The sequence below is a fragment of the Porites lutea genome, chromosome 1, assembly GCF_958299795.1.
Source record: "Porites lutea chromosome 1, jaPorLute2.1, whole genome shotgun sequence".
Lineage (NCBI taxonomy): Eukaryota > Metazoa > Cnidaria > Anthozoa > Scleractinia > Poritidae > Porites > Porites lutea.
In genome coordinates this window covers 19407049-19426297 of record NC_133201.1, presented here as the reverse complement: position 1 = coordinate 19426297, position 19249 = coordinate 19407049, and the positions used below count along the sequence as shown (strand labels likewise).

Below are 19249 nucleotides of genomic sequence, written 5' to 3'. Positions count from 1 at the left end.
CAGCTGGTGACTTTTAACTGCTTCCCATTCCACTTAGATGTCAAATAGTTAAAATACACTTGAAATTTCTTTAGCCACGTTTTAACAAATCCAGACAGATATATAACAAAACAAATACAATAGAAGGCACAGATGGACAAACTTGAAGAAGATTCATTTTTGTGGTTTTTAGCGTTTACTATAATGCGTGGGATTTTGTCATTTACGAGTAATTTCTCCGATAACGTTAAGTTCAGCTGTAAGTTCCATAGCAAATAAGAACGCATAATTGGCACTAGATATTGACAAAGTGAACTGGACAGCCGTGACACAGCCCCTTTATGATCGTGGAAATCAAAGCCCCACATTAACGGCGGGAAAATTAACGTTTCAAAAAATAAACGCGACTTAAATTCGTGAGTCGTTAATTTCCTATAAAAAGGCAATAACCAGAAAGTCATGGGTTCGACTCCTGGTTGGAGAATTATAAAATTTGGTACGTAATATTATGAACTTCCGCAATGTGGTTGGACTTGCTCTGATTCAGGCACAACATCCGGGATATTCAGGTCTAGGTGCTATGGCAACTAACCTGTCTTCCTTCGCTGAGATGATCTCTCATCTTCTCTAACTTGTGTTCTAAATCAGCGATGGTTTTAATCCTTTCCTTCAATTGCTTCTCTGTGGTTTGAAGTTTCTGAAAAGGGCAAAAAAAGAAATCAAAGAATTAAAATAACATAATTGGTACTCTCATTCACAGGAACAGACAAGAGTCGACGCTCTGTTTGAATACAGCCTTGGGTAACGCTGCACAAATGATATATCTCAATGAACTGCCAAAGCAAGCCGTTTACAAATAATCCTGCGGCTAAACTTAATGCATGAAAAACCGGCAGAAAAAGAAAAAGCTACTTAAACGAGCAATTAGTTACAAGGAATTACCTGCGCTAACGAGCTTGCAATACAAGCATGCATTGAAATTATTACATGTATAACTACAACGAAATAAAACTGTGATTACTGTTGGTATTAGCTTCTTCCAGTAGCCGCTTTCATGGAAACTTGAACGCTTCACTGTCCGCAAAAATTCAAACTGTGACTTTCCCGATAAACCTAAAATATTGCGTGGCTCTGTGCAGAAAATTTACACGTTTTTTCAAGTGGCTTGACATTCATTGAACTTCAACGGACTCTGAAAACCTGTCAGCCGCTCAGATCAGATCAAACCTAGACATTTAGACAATATAGAACGAATTATGACCCCATTAAAGACAACGGAATGAGAAAAAAAAAACAGACATTTTGCGACAGACAAGGGCATTAATAGAAACAAGGATATTTAATTTGTGATAAAACTTAATTTTGGACAATCCAGACTTCTTTGGTATTAACTAAGAAACTACAGGGAAACATAACTATTCAGTTTATTGACATTCCTGAAAGGTCATTTGTCTCGTTTTGTTTTTAAAACATGAAGATGTATCAACAACACAAAAGCTCAAAAGCCGAATCCATTACACTAAGTAAACAAGTAAACGAACTTCCTGCTGCACGCTCACTGCACGCATTTGCAAGCGTAATACAGTCACTTCGGAAGCTTAATAGCAAACGTAATTTTCAAGGAGTTATAATAACTGCTCTAGTGGGGTTAATTTAACTCCTTACAGTAGAGTTATTTTTTTCGGAGTTATTTTAACTCCAAAAAGGAGTTCAAAGAACTCTTTTTCAGGAGTAAAAATCACCCCAGATTTGGAGTTAAAGAAACCCCCCAAAAAGGGTTTATCCTGTACCTAAAATTTTTACTCCATTTTTGGAGTTATAATAACTCCCTAAAAATTACTGTGCACGAAAACAAAATGGCGGCTTACGAGAATGAACTGGACAGAAGGGAATGTGGGTTTATCAATAGCCTTCGGGTGAAACGTGTTAACAATGACGATAAAAGGATACTTAATTGTCTTGGCTTTACTTATTACATGCAACTTTGTACAAAAACATTGTTGATTAGAGTTATGTAAGGCTTGCCATGAATTAATCCCTCATAGCGTCATAACTCTGCGAATATTTGACCAATTTCTATGAAATTTAGCCAACCAAATTATCCTGAAAACATCTGAAAAATATAGGCTTAACATATCTCTAACACTCCGTTGCGTTATGTATGTAATAACAAATAAGTACAATAAAGTTTTAAGCGTTTAAGAATAATAATAATAACTTTGTTTTATTGTCAATGTATTCAGCTCAACAGTTATATCAGCTAATTGGGGACACTTTCGTAAGAACTGGCCCTAATCTATTACATGACTTTTAAATTAATGATCTTACCTAAAACCTTAAACTATATACAAATGTTCATGACTCTGAATTTACACAAGTCACAGCAGTTACTATTATTATCTATATGGCTAGAAAGGTCCACACCGCGTATATGTTTCTTGAATGCTTTGAGGCTTGTCAAGTTTCTGAGCTCACTACTGACTACTAACCAAATGACAGGTCCTTGGTAACGTTTGAAAAGGGAATTTAATATGTTACTGCGGGCGCAATTTCAATGAAGAGAAGCACATGATTTAGAGCCTGTTTACACGGAGGTGGGGGACCCCAGGTAGGTGTGGTAACATGTGGCGGGTTACCCCACCCATCATGTAGACGTGATCAAATTAAAATGAGAGATTATATGGACAGGCGGGTTACCTCACCTGCCTTGGGTCCCCCACCTCCATGTAAACAGGCTCTTAGAAAAATGGTTAAGATAGTTAAATTAACTAATTATTTAGTACATCCTTAACCATTATTCCACATAATGGAAAATGAAACACGATGGAAACTGTACCTATGTACGGGCTGTTTACTAATTATAAGACCAATTACAAGGTGTTAAACCCAGAACTCTAAAATAAAAAAGGTGATGTTTCAGATGGGAAGACCTTTATAACAGATCACTCAATTCTTACCCCTTTTGTTGCATAAAGCTCTTGTTCTAATTTTTGTGCCTCTTTCTCCACTTCTTTAGCGGCCTTCTGCCTTCCCAGCTGAAAATAAGAGAAAGAAAGTTTGAACGTTAGATACAGTTTGTACATATTTATTAACCCAGGGGCACCCAACGACTGTTTTCTTTAAAATATTTGTTCGGAAAAGCAACTATTCCCTAGAATTTTCTATCAGTCACTTGGACGACGGATACAAATTTCTAGACGACCGTTCCATTCATCAACAATTTTCGAAGCTTATCTAATAAATTCCCGACGATTTTCTGAAGATTAGTTTTCGCATTTTACTTCCCAAGTTAGGTTATTTTTCATAGAAAAAAGGAGACCCAGAATTTTCCGATTCAAAAATGTAACGGAGAGATCAATAAGAAAATGTATCACTTTCGTAATACGTCAAATTTCATCGAAAATTTCGGGAAAATAATATTCAAGCCCTTGTAATTTCGAAAAGACTCAAGTTTCCCTAGGATGACCGAACATATACAAATTTTACACCGCCGCTTAGAATGCTTTTCTAGATATCTTAAAGTACTCTGGATAGCCTAAAAAGTGTTTTCAATGTATTTAGGAGCAAACCGTCGTTGGGTGCCCCTGATTAAACCTTAAATGAAAAATACTTTACAGGATGTTAAAAGGAGATTGGGCACTTTGAACGTTGTCGTTTTTAGTGACATATAAGTGAGCTTAAGCAAAGACGACGGCAACGAGAACAGCAAAAAAGCAATAGGTTTGGATTGGCAAAACAACAACTTTGCACGTGCATCACGCTTTTTTGTACATTTCTTTGCCGTCACTGCACGACTACGACGTGAAACTCCCTGATTTCACATTTTGTGGAGGACGTGAACACAAGACAACGACCTTCTTTTTCTTTCTCTGAACTTCAATACAGTCTTTTAGAGTTCAACTCTTGGAAAATTTGTCAATATTTGACGAATTGAACGAGATGGAATAAGCGCGATAAAGTTTAAAGCCACGCGAATTCACTTTTTAAGTGATGTTTTCGTAGCCGTCGCCGTCGTAGTTGCTTAAGCTGCCTTGTAGCTTTAGTTCCAACGGTTCATTAGTGAGCTTAAGAAGGAACATTCTGAAACGATGCACGTCAACTGGAAGTAGCGTTTTTGCCTTTTGGCTAGTGGCCTCGCCCAAATTTTAGGGCAAATTGTCTCTATAAGAGTTAAAACACTTAGCAATACAAATCTGGTGGCGTCAGGGCATTAACAGGGAAACGACCTAACTTCCGATTGACGTGCGTCGCTCCAAACGCCTCTACTAAAACTCCCTTATGTGTAGTCGACTGATTGTACAAGTGACTCTTCTGTGTTACTCTACATGCGAGCAAGCTTTTCAGTGGAGTTACATTGTTTGAAGCCACATGCAAGCGACACATGACAGGAGACACGAGAGAGTAGGTTGAAGAAAGAAACGAGGGCTTTACTTTCCTCTGCCTTACACGTGCTCGCTTCGCGCCACACAAAATAGAAAGCTTGCTCGCAGGCTGTTTTTATAAAGTTTCATATTAGACAGCTGTTGGCAGTTTAAAGGCGTCTATTCGAACTCAAATCACCACATATCAAAACCTACGTAGCAGGCGTCGAAAGGGGTAGGGGATATAGCGCCTGCCACGTAGGCTACACAGATCTTTGCATTAACTTTTATGGTTTAACCTGAGAAAGGATTTTGCCTCCACTAGGAACGTTGTCTCACGACACTAAAACGGCTGCGAGGGAGACTAGCATCCCGTGCACATCTCAGCTCCATTTTGCTTTAAAATTCCGAATCCCGGCCCTCAAATAAGGCAACTCCCGAATCCCGAGATTCAAATAAGGGAAATTCCGGATCCCAAAAAAAACCTATTGGTGACCCTCGATACAGCCGAACGTGTAACGCGGAAAAAGTAATCGTTTCACGTCGTACCCTGCGAACAAACTCTCCATGGCCATTTGGTGGAGTCGCGAGTCCCTCGAGGCTGGCTTCGTTCCCTCCAGAAATGGAGAGCTTGCTACTGCCTTTTCCACGTAGCTGAGGGCGCCTCTCGAAACCTCACAACGAAGGGGGAGTGTTGAGAGAAAGCTGTACTCGCAGGCTACGTTTAAAATTATCTTTGAGGTTAAGGCAACGTTAGTTTTCGTGTATTATTCCTAACCTTCGTCGACATGGTGGAAATTGTTGAATCCTTTTCACGTAGTTCCTTCTTAAGTTTTCCAATCTCTCTCTTCGCCTGATGCACTAAGGCGTCCTTTGCAGAGTTTTCTCTCTGTAACCCGTTCAGCAGTGTCGTGGACTGCATTTTTTGCTTGTTAAGCTCTTCATTTTCTATGGATAGTTGAGCAATTCTTCGCTCCTTCTCAGCGATGTCAGTGCGAAACGATGCGATCTTGTTTGTGGTTGCGTTTGGGTCCGTTTTAACCCAAGCGGAAGCCTTAGGCTGTGAATAATAACCAAAAATATCCAACTTCCATAAGCTTTTACAGTGAAACCCTATTTAAAATAGAACGTTTTCCAAGTTGTCGAAGAAAACTTCCTTCAGGAAATCAAAATACATAAACAAGCGCCCCAATAAACAGTAACAGGTAAAGGTAAAGAGTCCTTATTTTATGTCGGTAGCTCGAAATAGTCATTTGACTAAGGGTTGATTTCCACTGTCGCGTAATGTTTCCGTGTGAACGGACGTAAAATTTATGCGCGTAAATGAAATAGAGACATGTATGAAAGGCCACGCGTAAACGTGAAAGTTGAGCAAGGATCAACTTTTCCGTTTAGGCGTGACCTTCCCCACATTGTCTCTATTTTATTTACGCGCGTTCTCACGATAAAAATTACGCGACAGTGGAAATCCACCCTAACAACCCTGAGGTCGACAGTGCGCTCGTTTTATCCGACCTCTCTCCACCAGTGATCCGTTTTACGCGTATTTAAAGCTACACAGAAAGGGAAGAAGTCGAAAGAAGGATTTGAGGTCACACCTGGGAATCGTACTGAGGACCTCCCGCACAGAAGGCTGCGTACTAACCAACTCTGCTAATCCTTCCTCCTTCATTGAAAAAAAAAAGCCTTGAAAAATTCTCCCCTTAAATTTACTGCAGTAAGCCTACTTTCTCTATAGTTTTTCATAGTAACTCAAGTAAAATTCCGGTTGCCGGCGCTTAAAGCACATGAAGCAACACGCAGATTGAAAACATTCTGCTTGTAATCATTCCCTGTTTCACCACACTCCAGCTATAATTAATACTCTTCTACCGTGCTTTTGCCATCCCTCATTGAGAACAAGTACGATGTTTATTAATCATAATAACAACTATAATCTTGCTTACGGCCGGCTAGTTAAAACACCCTCAAAACCCTTTTCATAATTGTAGAAGCAAAGCTGATATAATCAGGATTCAACAACGTTCCATAGGTAAAGGCCTTATCCAAACTGTTACCTTTTAACATACCATTTTTGACAGAAAAGGTAGTCCTTTTCGTATACCTTCCATTGACAAATGGTACCCCTATCTCATACCTACTATCAGTTAGTCTTCTTGCCTAGCGTTTAATAAATTAAATTGATACGGCCGTAAGATGCGTCGGCTAGAAATATTCAAGTTAAAACCCCTTCTGAACACCTATAAAAAAGACGATTTTCCCTACCCTTTCATATACTTCAACTCACGAAATCCTTACTCTATACATATACCCGAAGCCTGAAAAAGGTACCCCTTTTGGGCGGGGCCTCCCCGTATAGGCATCATGGAGAGTATCTCCACTGGCAATATTTAGGACAAACCTGTGCCTGTAATTGGTCCTTTAAAGTAGCAACTTCATTGTTTTTGGCGTGCAGTTGATTCTGGTACATCGCTAGTTTCTGCGCTGCTGCCTTCTCGTTTTCTTCCTTCTCTTGTACAATCGCTTGCAACTGCGATACTTGCCCACGAAGCTGATGAATTATGCTTGCATTAGAAAACGCTGAATCCTCTCCTCCAGCTCTGATAATAGTAAAAATAGAAGGCATCACATAATGGTCGTGAAATGATTTCAAACAGCATTTTGATTGTTTAAAGTGATCACAAGCGGCTTTGCAATCGCTTAGCAATCACAAAGGCGACAGTAGCAACGAGTTACCAATAAGACGATTTTCGCTTCCTTTCAAACATCGAATTGTCACCGGATTTTTCCAGATTGTTCAATATGTCAAATGCAGGTGACTTTACCAAGAGTAGAATTCCTTAACGAATGTTCAGCTTACGGGTTAACACCCCATAAAACCTTGCATTAGAGAATACCACGTTGTTGTCGTGCAGTAAGCCGTGGGCGGCTACAAACGTACCAAAAAGTTTGATAAACCTGATGAGTTGTTGTTTTGTTTTTTTTTCACTGGGTTTTCTTAAGGAGAGGAGACTCTAGTTCATTGTGTTAATACGCTATGAAACTTAACGTTAGCAAAGAAATCACTTGTAAATGACAAACTTACAATTTCTTGTCAAACATTATGCCTTCTAAGCATTATATCAAACGTTGCAAACAACTTTGAATAACTGTAAGGCTAATTAGTTTTAAAAATCCAGAATTGCAATCCGTTTCAATCTTCTTAAACTTTGTCCATCCGAGCCTTCTTTTACATTTGCCTTGTTAATTGTACCTTCTTTTAATGTTTTGAGGGGTTATCTTTAATGTTTCTCTCAATTTGGTGGAATGAATTTTGTTGCTCAGCTCCTTTAGAGTGGCTTATGCTTTGTTGGATCCCTAAAGAAGACCATACTCGATCCAACACAGTCTGACGGAGTTTTAGATTTTTTATGCAGGTGCTTCTTTGCGCACAAACCTGAGCAACACCTTTACAAGAATGAATATTAAATGTCATTCTTTCCGTCTTTCGCACCCTACGTGAAAGCTGAAAATCTGCAATTTCCAACCCTAAGCGAGACAGCAATTACCCAATTTATTTTCATTAAGGAGTCCCTTGCATCACTTCTACATGCAATTTCATGACTGAGGAGTTTCATGTTGCTTTGTTAGTGACCTCAGAATTAACCATTTTTTGCCGAATGATGGCTCAAATCAAAAGAGAATAATTCTGGAATCTAGCGACCGTACACAGGCAGTAGTCAGTGTGGTAGGAAGAGAGTCTCCTGTTATAATAGAAACCACGTTTCAATATAAGTGAAACATGTTTAAAAAAGGACTCCAAAAGGCAATTTGTATTTTGCACAAAACCAGTCACTTTATTGTTGACTAGAACGACACACCAGAATTAGAAACAAAAGATGTGCCATTAAGGTATACGTCACTTCATGTCAAATGCGGATACCAATTCGACAAAAGCGACGTTAGCTGTTTTTGGTCTTTTTTATTGCCAAGTTGTATCAGTTGTTAGTTACTTCATTGACTGCAAAGAACCACTTTCAACCCGACAAGATTACACGACCATAGTTTCTGATCTACGTTTTCAACAAATTTTTAAAGGTTATTCAGAACAAATTGCAATAAAATCTTTATTAAAAACCGCAAACGGGCTTGTTTTTCATTAAAGAAAAACCTTCATCATGAAGGCGGATCACTCACTGTCTAGCCTCTTCCAGGCTCTCAGATCATTGCACTATCAGATGGTAGGGATAACGCGTAAGTGAAAGGCGCACGAAAATGATGAGCGCATGATCTGGAAAAAGGAGGTTACCTCCCGTTTGATTTTCACATTCGCGCTTTCTCACGGACCCAACCATCTCGGAGCCTGGAACTAGCTAACCGCTGTCTTAAGTGGACATTAACAAGGGCAAATGTACCTGAAACTGCAACTTGACTGCAGAGCTCCTTTCAGATCAACAACCTCATCTCTCAGAGCTGCAATGACGCCATCTTTACGATGACACTCTGCGTCGTATGAAGCTAGTCGGCTGAGTTCATCACCCATGCGTAACAGACGCTCCTCCTGGAGAAAATAAAAATAAAAACAAAAACAAACTGTGACACAAGATAGGGAAGATAAGGATAAGATTTGGAAAGTTGTGACACAACAATTTCTGAGGGTATTTGGTCGGAAAAGTAAGCAGACAAAATTGATTCAATTTTTTACACTAAAATTGAGAACCGTACATGATGTAAAAAAGGATAAATTTCAAGGTCAAAAAAGGGTCCGCGCCAAGCCTTTGTCCTGAAAAATATTCAGTATGCATTGTGGCTTCCATAATGCACCAAGCTGAAGCAATTACAAAATGCATTACTAACATTATTATAGTCCTTACTTGACACCATCACCTGACCAGCAGTATGCAGTCGAAACAAAGCAATCAATGACAAAGACTTTTGTGACACAATTTTAAACAATAAATAAGCCTACTAGGTAACATAATATTTCTATAGCATCTGTGCCCTCCCCAAAAACCATTCCAAACACCTCATAGCTCTGCACAAGGACTCTGCTTCCAGGGGAGGTGTACTGAACAAGTGTTTATACTGGGAGGCTCCACTCCGACGTCAAACCCCTTGCGTTTTATATACCATTTTTCACGAAAAAGGTACCCCTTTCGTATACCCTCTATTAACAAATGGTACCCCTTTCACATACTTTGTTTAGAAGTTTGCATCCCCAACAGAACGTGTTCTCGACTTTATAAAGGCATAAAATTCATCTGTTAGATCTTTTGGGCCCTTTTACAGACCCAAATGACAGATTTCTCTACCCTTTAATACACTTCAACAAGTGAAATCCCTACCCTTTCATTTACCTGATGGCTGAAAAAGATACCCCTTTCACACAGAGCCTCCCTGTATAGGCTATCATAAGGAGTACACCCAGCCGAGCTTGGCTCTCCAGCTTACATACCATCAACCCCCCTAGACGGTTTTGAGACAACAAATTTCACTGCAGCTCAAAGAAGCTTACCAGATCTTGAATGCTTTGCTTCCCTGTTGTCTGCACTGGACCATTAATCCATCCACCTGTAAATTCAGGAGACAATTGACATGAAAGTCTCAGCATTATTATCAGGGGGGACAGGAGGGGGTGCTAAACTTCTTACCTCCCATACCTTGCATTACTGGCCCCTGCCCCTTTTTTCTTGCCTTCCTCCCCAGTGGGGTATTTCTGGGAAATCTTGGTGGGGATGTGCCACCCGGTTCTCAAAATCCTGATCTTATTTCAGACAAAAACTTTCATTATCCAAACCCGTTTTCAGACCTAAAATTACTTACATTTGTTCAAAATCCACTTCAAATTCGCATATTATCTTGCTTTCTTGTTCCTTTTGGAATTAAAATGACAAAATAAATACGTTTATACACTCCCGTAGTTCCCTTGAAAACCATTCCTGGTTCCAGACCAAAATCTACAAAGTCTATACCCTTTTTCAGTTGAGACTGAAACGGCCCAATAACCCTACCCTTTGAGGCAGTACATATCTATATGGCTTCTAAAAGGGAGTACCATCCCCGGGGTTTCCTCCCTTTAGACTTTTTTCAATTGCAAAATATTACATGCAAGCTCTGACTTCCAGCACCTTTAGAACTCCCACCACTCATATCCCTCCTGCCGCCTATTCCTCTGGGCTCCCTTACCCCCCCCCCCCCCCCCACCCACCCATATCCCTCCTGCCTATGCCTCTGGGCTCCCTCACCCCCGTCCTCTCCCGCCTATGAATGCTTTAGAGGAAAGTATCACAGAGATTTTACAGTGCCCTTAATGCTAGCATACAATTTTAAAGAAACATAAGAAGTTTGATTTCAATCTCTGATGACTACTACTACTACATACATCTAATCGTCATTATTCCATGCTATGTTTTTTTGTTAAAATTCTCACATTCATATGGTTAAGCCAGGCTGGTAAAGGCTACCAAAACAATTGCTGCGAGGGTATCATTTTAAAAATGGTCTTAAATAAAACCATGAAAACCCACTGCAAATAAAGCAAATAAGCAACCAAAACGAACAAATCTTTGTAACTTTAACTCCATCAGAACTGCAGACTGGCCAGACTAGTCCAGTCATATTCAGAATTTCACTTTTAATCAGGAATGTCCAACTTGATTAGTCTATTCCTAAATAGTATACGGGGCAGTGTACCATTTTTGGTGAACATTCTCCTGAAAACTCCATTTCCTCTCATTTCTTACTCTTGGACTAATCACCTTAAACTTCTTGTTAACGGAAATGCAATATTCTTCTTTGGCTGCCCCACCTCACTCAAACATTTTTTGTATTTACTGCTTTCCCTTGTATTTTGCACAATCATTTAATATTGTACCATAAAATTTGGAAAATAAGCCCCGGGGCTCATATTTTTCAAAGGCCGTTTTTGAAGGGCTTATCTACGGAGGGAAATTTGCGTTTCAAAATCGATTGGGCTAGCCTTATAGTTGGACGTAAATTTACCGTTTTTGCTTTGTTTTACTTTGTATTTGAGGGCCATTTTCCAAGTACAAGCCCCCGGGGGCTTATATTTGGAGGGGCGACCTAACAGAGAGTTTTTTGCGTTACCGATTTGGGGGGCTTATATTTGGAGGGGCTTATTCTCGGAATTTTACGGTATATTATAGTTTTAGGGGGCGATTATTCAATCCCTTCTTCTACGGAAACCAATTAAGTGGCCGTGTTTATTCAACGATATGATCTTGAGAAATTCCGGAATTAACAGGGAGGACCTTGCGAGCACAATGTCAGAGGAGAATGCATGGAATAAGATCATTATTCACAGCATCCCAACTGAAAAGACTGGATGATAATAATGATGAAAATGATGATGATAGTTACCTCTAGCAACAGGAGGACCAGGTATCCTTTCTCTGCCAGCAGCGCTGGGTCGAGTCCTGGTTAACACCAGCACTTGTTGGGCGAGATCTCAGAGAGGGTGTGGCATAACATTACCCTGAAAAACAACCACACTACAATAAGCAAATCCTGCCACAGAGTTAAGAAGATTTGTGGGAGAACCTAGTTTAGTGACCTTATAGAGCATGGTCTAGTAACCAGAAGATCATAGTTTCTACTCCTTGCTCCTTGGGAGCAGTCAGATTTTTTTTCAGAGCTGCCTGTGTCACTTAGTCAATTAATAAACACCTCTTGACTGTATATTTGTTACAGCTAGGTCAAAATTAAACTCAGGATAAAATTTTAACCTAAGTTGGTTCTCATTTTTTCTTTGTATCCTAGGTCTAACGCATTAATATTATTAGGGTTAGGAGACAAGGAAAACTGAGAATCAACCTTTTACCTGAATTTAATTTTGACCTGTACCATATATACCAGGCCTTGAATTCGCCATCACATTTCTATCACATATCAATATTCTAGTCCAAGCAGTATGCGATATGTTTGTCACATGAACCCAGTTTAGTAACCTTAGCTCCCATGAGTCTCATGAAGCTTATTGGTAGAGCATCTGAACTAGTAACCACAAGGTCATAGGTTCCACTCCTAATGGGAGTACTGGGTTTCTTCTTTCGACCTGCAGCTGTGTCACCGACTGAATAATCTACCTTGCTTTTTTTAAATTTCAATTTCACCAAAAATCTTCACTTGCCCGTCAAGCAAGTTGAGAAAAGAACATACACTAGATTGATTGCAAAATCTACCACCCCCAAGTTATCAGACATGACTTTCTTTGAAGGCTGGCATTCATAACAACTTACTAATCTTTGGATCAGATGGGCCTCTTATTTCTGATACTGAGCCACCAGTCCCAGGCAAACTGACTGGTTCAGTGCTTGTATACAGTGGTACACCATCAGTACTCACTGGTGTCACAGTGTTGATATAAGGAAGGGAGGTGACTCCACCCGACTGTGATGTTGCCATTGGTGATGACAGAACACGGAGTCTGTATGATTCCCATGGCTTAGACAGACCCAAGGATGGGTAATGAAGTGTTGAGGATGAATCAACAAGAAATTCAAAACCTGCATTTCCTATGTAGTTGTACGCATGTTAAGGAAGTTCTGTAATCAAATACATTAGGTATGCATTGTAAATTCATTTAACTATATTGAGCAAAATATCAAATATCATCAACTGAAAAGATACAACTCACTATGACTCTGATTATGACTTAAGGTTGTCGAAACGTCAGTCACTGTCAACAACAGTCATATTGGGGCATTAATTAGGACTACAATCACCACACACTTTCTTTTACTGTTGTTGTCATTTTTAAAAGGATACCAAATCCAAACCTTATTACATCACCGGAGGCAAGTCTCACAGCTGCATTCTGTACACGGCAATCATTTACATAAGTACCATGTGCTGAGTTTAGATCTTGAACCACGAAACAACCCTCTGCCTCATTGTATGCTATAACAGCATGCTGCCGCTCCACATTAGAACACTATCACGATAAAAAATAAAGGAAAAAGGTAAACTACACTGCAAATTTCATTGACTTCCATAGGGAGCAACTGGGCACCTGGAAGTTACAAATCAGTTGTAAATTAAACAATTAATATTTATTAATAAATAAAAACTAAGGGTCACCAACAACAATCTTTTACCAACAAAATCAATGCATTATCAAGAGAAGGTTATGAGAATCAGTAAAATGATCACAAAAGAGAAATGCTTTGATCCTTTATCAAATTCTCTCAACTAACTCTTTAACAAAATGTATGGAGATCAGTCTGGAGAATTTGCATTCGAAAATAATTTTGAGTTTCAAAGGGCTATAGCCGCGGCTTCCCCGGATTTTTATCGCTTGGCCAGCCCGGCCTATCGCCAGGCTGACCAAGGCTTTTGGGCCAGGCTTTGACCCCCGTCTACCCCGGTCTGACCAGGCTCTTGATGCAAGGGTAAAATACCGGTTATGTCTTGCCTCTTGTTTTATCTTGTTTTTTGATAGTGAAATGTCTTGTAACACAGGGTCAGAGAAAGGCTCAAACTTCTTTTTCTCTTTTAACTCTCCTTTTCTGCTTCTTTCTTTTTTTCAGGCAAAGTTTGTGCTAAGTTTTCCAAAGAATGCCCTTTGCCAAGTCAAGTTGTGCAAAAAATTAATATGAAATGTGTGGAGATAAGAAGACCCCAAAGACTGCATGTTGCAAAGCCACAGGAAGCAAATCGTAGCAAACAGGCATGAGGACAGTTTTAGATTTAAATTTCTTGATTCTGAATGTACAGTATCTTTCATGAGGATTTTTAATATTATTTCAGAATTTATTTATCTTTGATGCTTTGTAGTTCTTCACCTTCTGTTTCATTGTGTCATTTTTGAACGAGTACGTTATCTTTTTTACTCACTATAAGACATAAATGCTGTATTTACAAGAATTTCAGAGATTTTAAAATAATGGTCATTTTTATTAAAGCTTTTGAAAATGTCAAACAGTGGCTTTGCTGCATATTAATTTAGGAAATACTGACATTATTGGACAGGGCCTGTGCAGTAAGGGTTTAATGGTAGTAGCTAGTAAGGCAATCCCCTCCCATTGCTCAGTTGAATATGTTTACACAGTTATTATATGGAAATCATACGGGTTTTTGGAGGGCATGTATTTGAAAACTAACTGAGCTATGGGTTGCCTATGGGTGCATATAATATTATGTAAGATCCCACACATTTCCTACAGTTTGTGAGGGTAATTTTTGGGTCCTATGGTATTGATATGGGATGTGAATCAAAGGTCCCATAGCACTCCCATATCCATTCCCAGTTGATCAATCTATGCCGTACTATGGGAATTATATGGAACTTTACGAAATACATAGCAATCCCACAGAACACAGGGTGAGGATCATATGGTATTGCTATGGGGCACACCCATACCATTCCCAAGCAAAAAGCTATGGAGAATGTATGGACCTTTAATACGAAATATGTAGTCATCCCATAGCAATAGACAACAGAGTGAAAGAGAGAGATATCTATGGGTTTGATATGTAGGGCTGTAGCCCATATCAAATCCACATAATAAACATATATGGACCATAGCTCTTCCCATATCACTTCCAATCTTGGGCCATATATGTCCCATACCATTTAACTCCATAAGGGCAATATTTTTAGAAAATAAACTTTTATACAAGTCATGTACATGTAGCTGACACATAAAGATTAAAAAACTAGACATAGCTATAAGTTTACCATTGTTTGTTACGAGGACTGAAGAAATTTATGTCTTTGATCAACATGGCTGACTAGTGCTTCTTTTCCAGGATCAGGCAAAACTTGACTTTTAACACAGACATCTATGTTTGCCAATGCCTCTTTAAAAAAAAGAAACATGTAGAAAAGTAAGTAATTTACAGTGGATGTTTCTGAAACAAAGACCTTTTACCTGAGACCCTTTGGACTAAAAGAAAACCTATATGGACCAGAACAAAGACCCAGTGGAGTAGACCAAAGACCTTCTCATACTACTATCCACCACCCCCCATGATCTGTAATGGCTTTCCCCAGGGATTGGAAAGGTATTCTTGGGATCTGGGATTTGACCAAAGTTCGGTGCATGATTCGGAAAAATGCAAAATATTCTGACAGGAAAAGGGATAAGACTGCTATGGGAAGCGTGATCCACCAAAATCTGGGTATGGGAAGCGGGATTATTTGAATGTCTGTTGGGAAATCTTAGGTTCTAGCAGCAAATGTGAATCAACCAGGTGAACGTTCAGTGGTGTCTCCTATCAAAGCAAGCTATGCAGTGTAACCCAGGCTGTCCAGTAACAATATTATTACAAACAGATGCCAGACTAAAGCCCCACTTTTACAACTGGATGCCAGGAATGAGCTTGTGGTCCTAGCATACTAGTGATTGCTCAAGCGTTTACATCTATCATTAATCTCAAAATTATTTGATCAGTTGGACTTATGGCAAACAGTACAATGATCTCAGCTCTGTTCCCTTAAATCAGACGAGTCTTCTAGCTCCAGAGAATAGCCTGTTCAGGTGTTCAAATACTGGAGGAGGTGCAAAGAAAAGTGAGCAGGAAAAAACATTGAGGAGATGGGAGTAGGGAGAGAGGGGGAAAAAACCCTCCTCTCTTCCTCTTCATTTCTTCCACTTTTTTCCTTCCATTTCATCATACTGAGGTATAATTCAAAATATCTACATCATACATTTACAGGGTTTTGCAGCAATTAGACTTTCAACTAATGTAATTGAGAAACAAAAAATGGGATTCCAAAAAGCGATGAAAAAAGGTGCAGGATAAAAATGTGAAAATGGAGTGGGAATTAATACAGGAGCAGAATCCCTCGTTCCAGACCCTGTTTCCCCTTAGGCCAACTGTCATCCATTGTGTCATTTTATTAATGACAAAAATAGACTGCAAAATTGTTGTATTTTTCTCAATTATAAAAATAGTTTTCTTTGCACAAAGCATGCAAGCCATCTCTCTCACATCTCTCCCCAGTCTTGCATTCTATTCATTCACAATGTTTACTAACCTAAAAATCAATTATATTAATGTTTTTTGGCCCCTATCTCTCTTTTCTTTTGTTTCAGCATAGAGAAGCAAAAGCTGGAAAAAACTTGTTCGCATTTTACTTTTTACACCTACATACAATGTTAAACTTTTACGAATGCCAAAAGCCTTGAATATAGCATTGTGCATGTGCCCAAAAATAAGGCACTATGACATTACAGTCTAACCTCTCCTTACGGACACCTCTCTATTACGGACACATCTCTATTATGGACAGTTTGATTCCAGAAATGCCAAAAATAATACATTCCTTAGTCCCTTTGGTGCCCGTATTAAAGAGGTTTGACTGTATTATTCTCTTCTGTACTAAGTTGCTAGCTGTACTTAAATCTCTACTCACTTACTAATGATTCTGTGATTCCATTAAAACAGGATACCATGATAAGTGGTGCTGAATAGTTCAATAGATGTTGCTTACTCACTGCTTGTTATTCCTGTCCAATAAAGTAGGAAAATAAATATTATTAATAAGCAAGGATACAGTGGTAGTAACAGCTAGCAGGGCACAAAGTATAGTAGTTTTTGGACTGTTGCTGGTCATGTTGACTGGCTGAACAAATTTTAGCATGGTCATGGCTTATTTGTGACGGGTCAAAACAATGGGTAATTGTGAAGAACAATTATCCTAAACTGACAGATAACCGATCGACAGTTAACTGACACATTACCGACATACTAGCGACACTTTGTATTGAAGGTAAGACCATATAGATGTCCTTGAAGAAACATTCGTTTTATAACTTTAATTTGTCTTGTTTCGAGCATACAGTCATCTGTGCTAATAAACCATGCTGTGTTGTGTTACAGCTGTATGTCTATGTGAAATTATCGAGAAATCAGTTTTGGGTGAATCTTTTGTTTTCTGCCTTGCGAAACTAGATCCTCGACTTGATTGTCGAATTTAAATCTGTTATACATGTAGTTACCCAGGGTAGGGAAAACAAAGCGAAAACAATGAAGCATTAAACAGTGCATAACAAAAGCGAAAGCTAGTTTTAAAAATGTGCTTTCAAACTAGTTAACGATTTTGCATTAACGCAAAAAACATGCGTGTGTTTTGCGTGTCCGTTGGTCGCTTATCTCTGAGCTGCACTGTATGCTAAAAAACTCTTTGCATTGCAAAATGGGGACAAAATAATATTGAAAGAAATATTTAACAGTTTTTGAATCCAGGTACACAGCTGGCGCCCAGAACAAGGATTTCAGTGCTGTTTCACAGACGGACTTAACCAGAGTTAGTTTCACCTGTGATGCAGGCAACAACCACTACACAAGTCACTAAACTGTGCACAAAAGGTTTACAGGGCGAGGACCTGGTTCCTTGAAAGATGGTTAAGTTTAACACAGGATTAAGCAAAATTTTAATCAAAGTTTTCTTGTCTAAGAAAACGAAACTCAAGCTTACAAAATACTGTTGAGCCTTCACTCCAAGATATGGTAATGATAAGACAAAATGTTACTTTTCTTGGCACGCTGAGTTGACTAAAGTCACCATGACCTGTAAGTATAATTATCACATAATCAGCACATTTTCTCATAATTAACATACACTGTAGCTAACCTTACAATGACATTGACAATAATAATCCGAGGGCTCAGCATAGTACTCAAGTTTTGTCTTTAAAAAATTTAAAAGTGTTAGAAGCTTGGAGTACAATTATCACCTCTGGTGAACTTACTGCATACAATGTAAATCAATTTTTCCAACTTACATCAAAGACGAGGTCACTGGTTCATGCATATAGCCATCTCTCTTGGCAGGAACAATCACCAGTGACTAATGCAAATGCAACCTATGATTTTCATCATGGTATCAGAGACGTGAAAAATGATGCAATTTGTTTTGTGTCAAATTCCCCACCTCAGTAAGAACTACAGTAAGTTGTCAAACCCCCGCATGACCCATTGATGCACCCAGGGTTTGCCAGAGGGAGACATTTTGATGTTGATACATAATGTAAACCCAGTGGTTATTTGTATAGGATCCATACACTAACTTGTACTTCCTAATCATACAGGATTCTTTCTACAGAAGTAAATTTGTGATTATATTTTATGAGTTAAGTTCATACCATTTTCACTAGTAATGTATTCAACCACCATTGAAATTTCTGCTCAACAAATGTTCATAAAAAAAGTCTGTTCAATTTCAAATGAAAAAAAAATTTAGAGTAACCAGAGTGGGATTCCAACTCAGAGTATGGGTCTGCAGTCTACACTGTACTACGTAAACCAATAGACCACCGTGAAGAGGGGGGGTACTCAACCAATTTTTTTATACAGGGAGGCTCCGCCCCAAGGTTCAACCCCTTACCCTTTTATATACCACTCTTCACAAAAAAGGTGCCCCTTTCGTATACCTTCTACTGACAAATGGTATCCCTTTCAAATACTTTGTTTAGAACTTTGCATCCCTTTTTACTGCTGTAAATGCACTGTTATTTAAATGTGTGGTTCCAGGAAATATCCATACCACCCCCATGGAAGGGATTTGCTGTATGACCCCCCCTCCCCTCTGGATTTTCCAAAATCAGCCCCCAAATTTACCCCCATCCCCTACGGAATTTTCAAAATTTTTGCCCACCCCTGGAAATCTCTAATTGAAGTGAACAAAGAAGTAGTTTTGTTCACTAGGATGCCAAATTTTGTGTTTCATGTATTTTCTGTTGAATTGTATAACAGGTAGGCGAATTCCTTATGCAAACTCCTTATGCGCTCAAGTCACAGACAAATTTTGTGCGTTTCACAAAATCTCTGTTGAATTCTACGATTCTGCAAATAAAATGCAAGGTCGCGTAGGAAACATAACTGTACTTTTCTCGCACTGCATCAAGAAGAAAGCAACACTTGAAGAAGTATAATGAAAGAGATTAGGACCCCGTCGCACAATA

General features: G+C 39.0%; 1 protein-coding gene and 1 long non-coding RNA gene across 2 annotated transcripts; both read right to left on the bottom strand.

Annotated features, from left to right (window-relative positions):
• Positions 1–387: 387 nt before the first annotated feature.
• On the bottom strand, positions 388–12743 carry LOC140925736 (uncharacterized). Its single transcript, XM_073375627.1, has 7 exons — positions 12578–12743; positions 9835–9890; positions 8735–8880; positions 6742–6940; positions 2937–3014; positions 572–676; positions 388–411 (listed from the first exon to the last, which is right to left on the bottom strand). The coding sequence occupies exons 1-7, from the start codon at positions 12741–12743 to the stop codon at positions 388–390; spliced, it is 774 nt and encodes a 257-aa protein (XP_073231728.1).
• A 436-nt stretch (positions 12744–13179) lies between these two features.
• Positions 13180–16786, bottom strand: LOC140940973 (uncharacterized). The gene is made up of 3 exons (XR_012166395.1): positions 16699–16786; positions 15019–15140; positions 13180–13272 (listed from the first exon to the last, which is right to left on the bottom strand). It is a non-coding gene; the product is annotated as an uncharacterized lncRNA (long non-coding RNA).
• Between the last annotated feature and the right edge of the window lie 2463 nt (positions 16787–19249).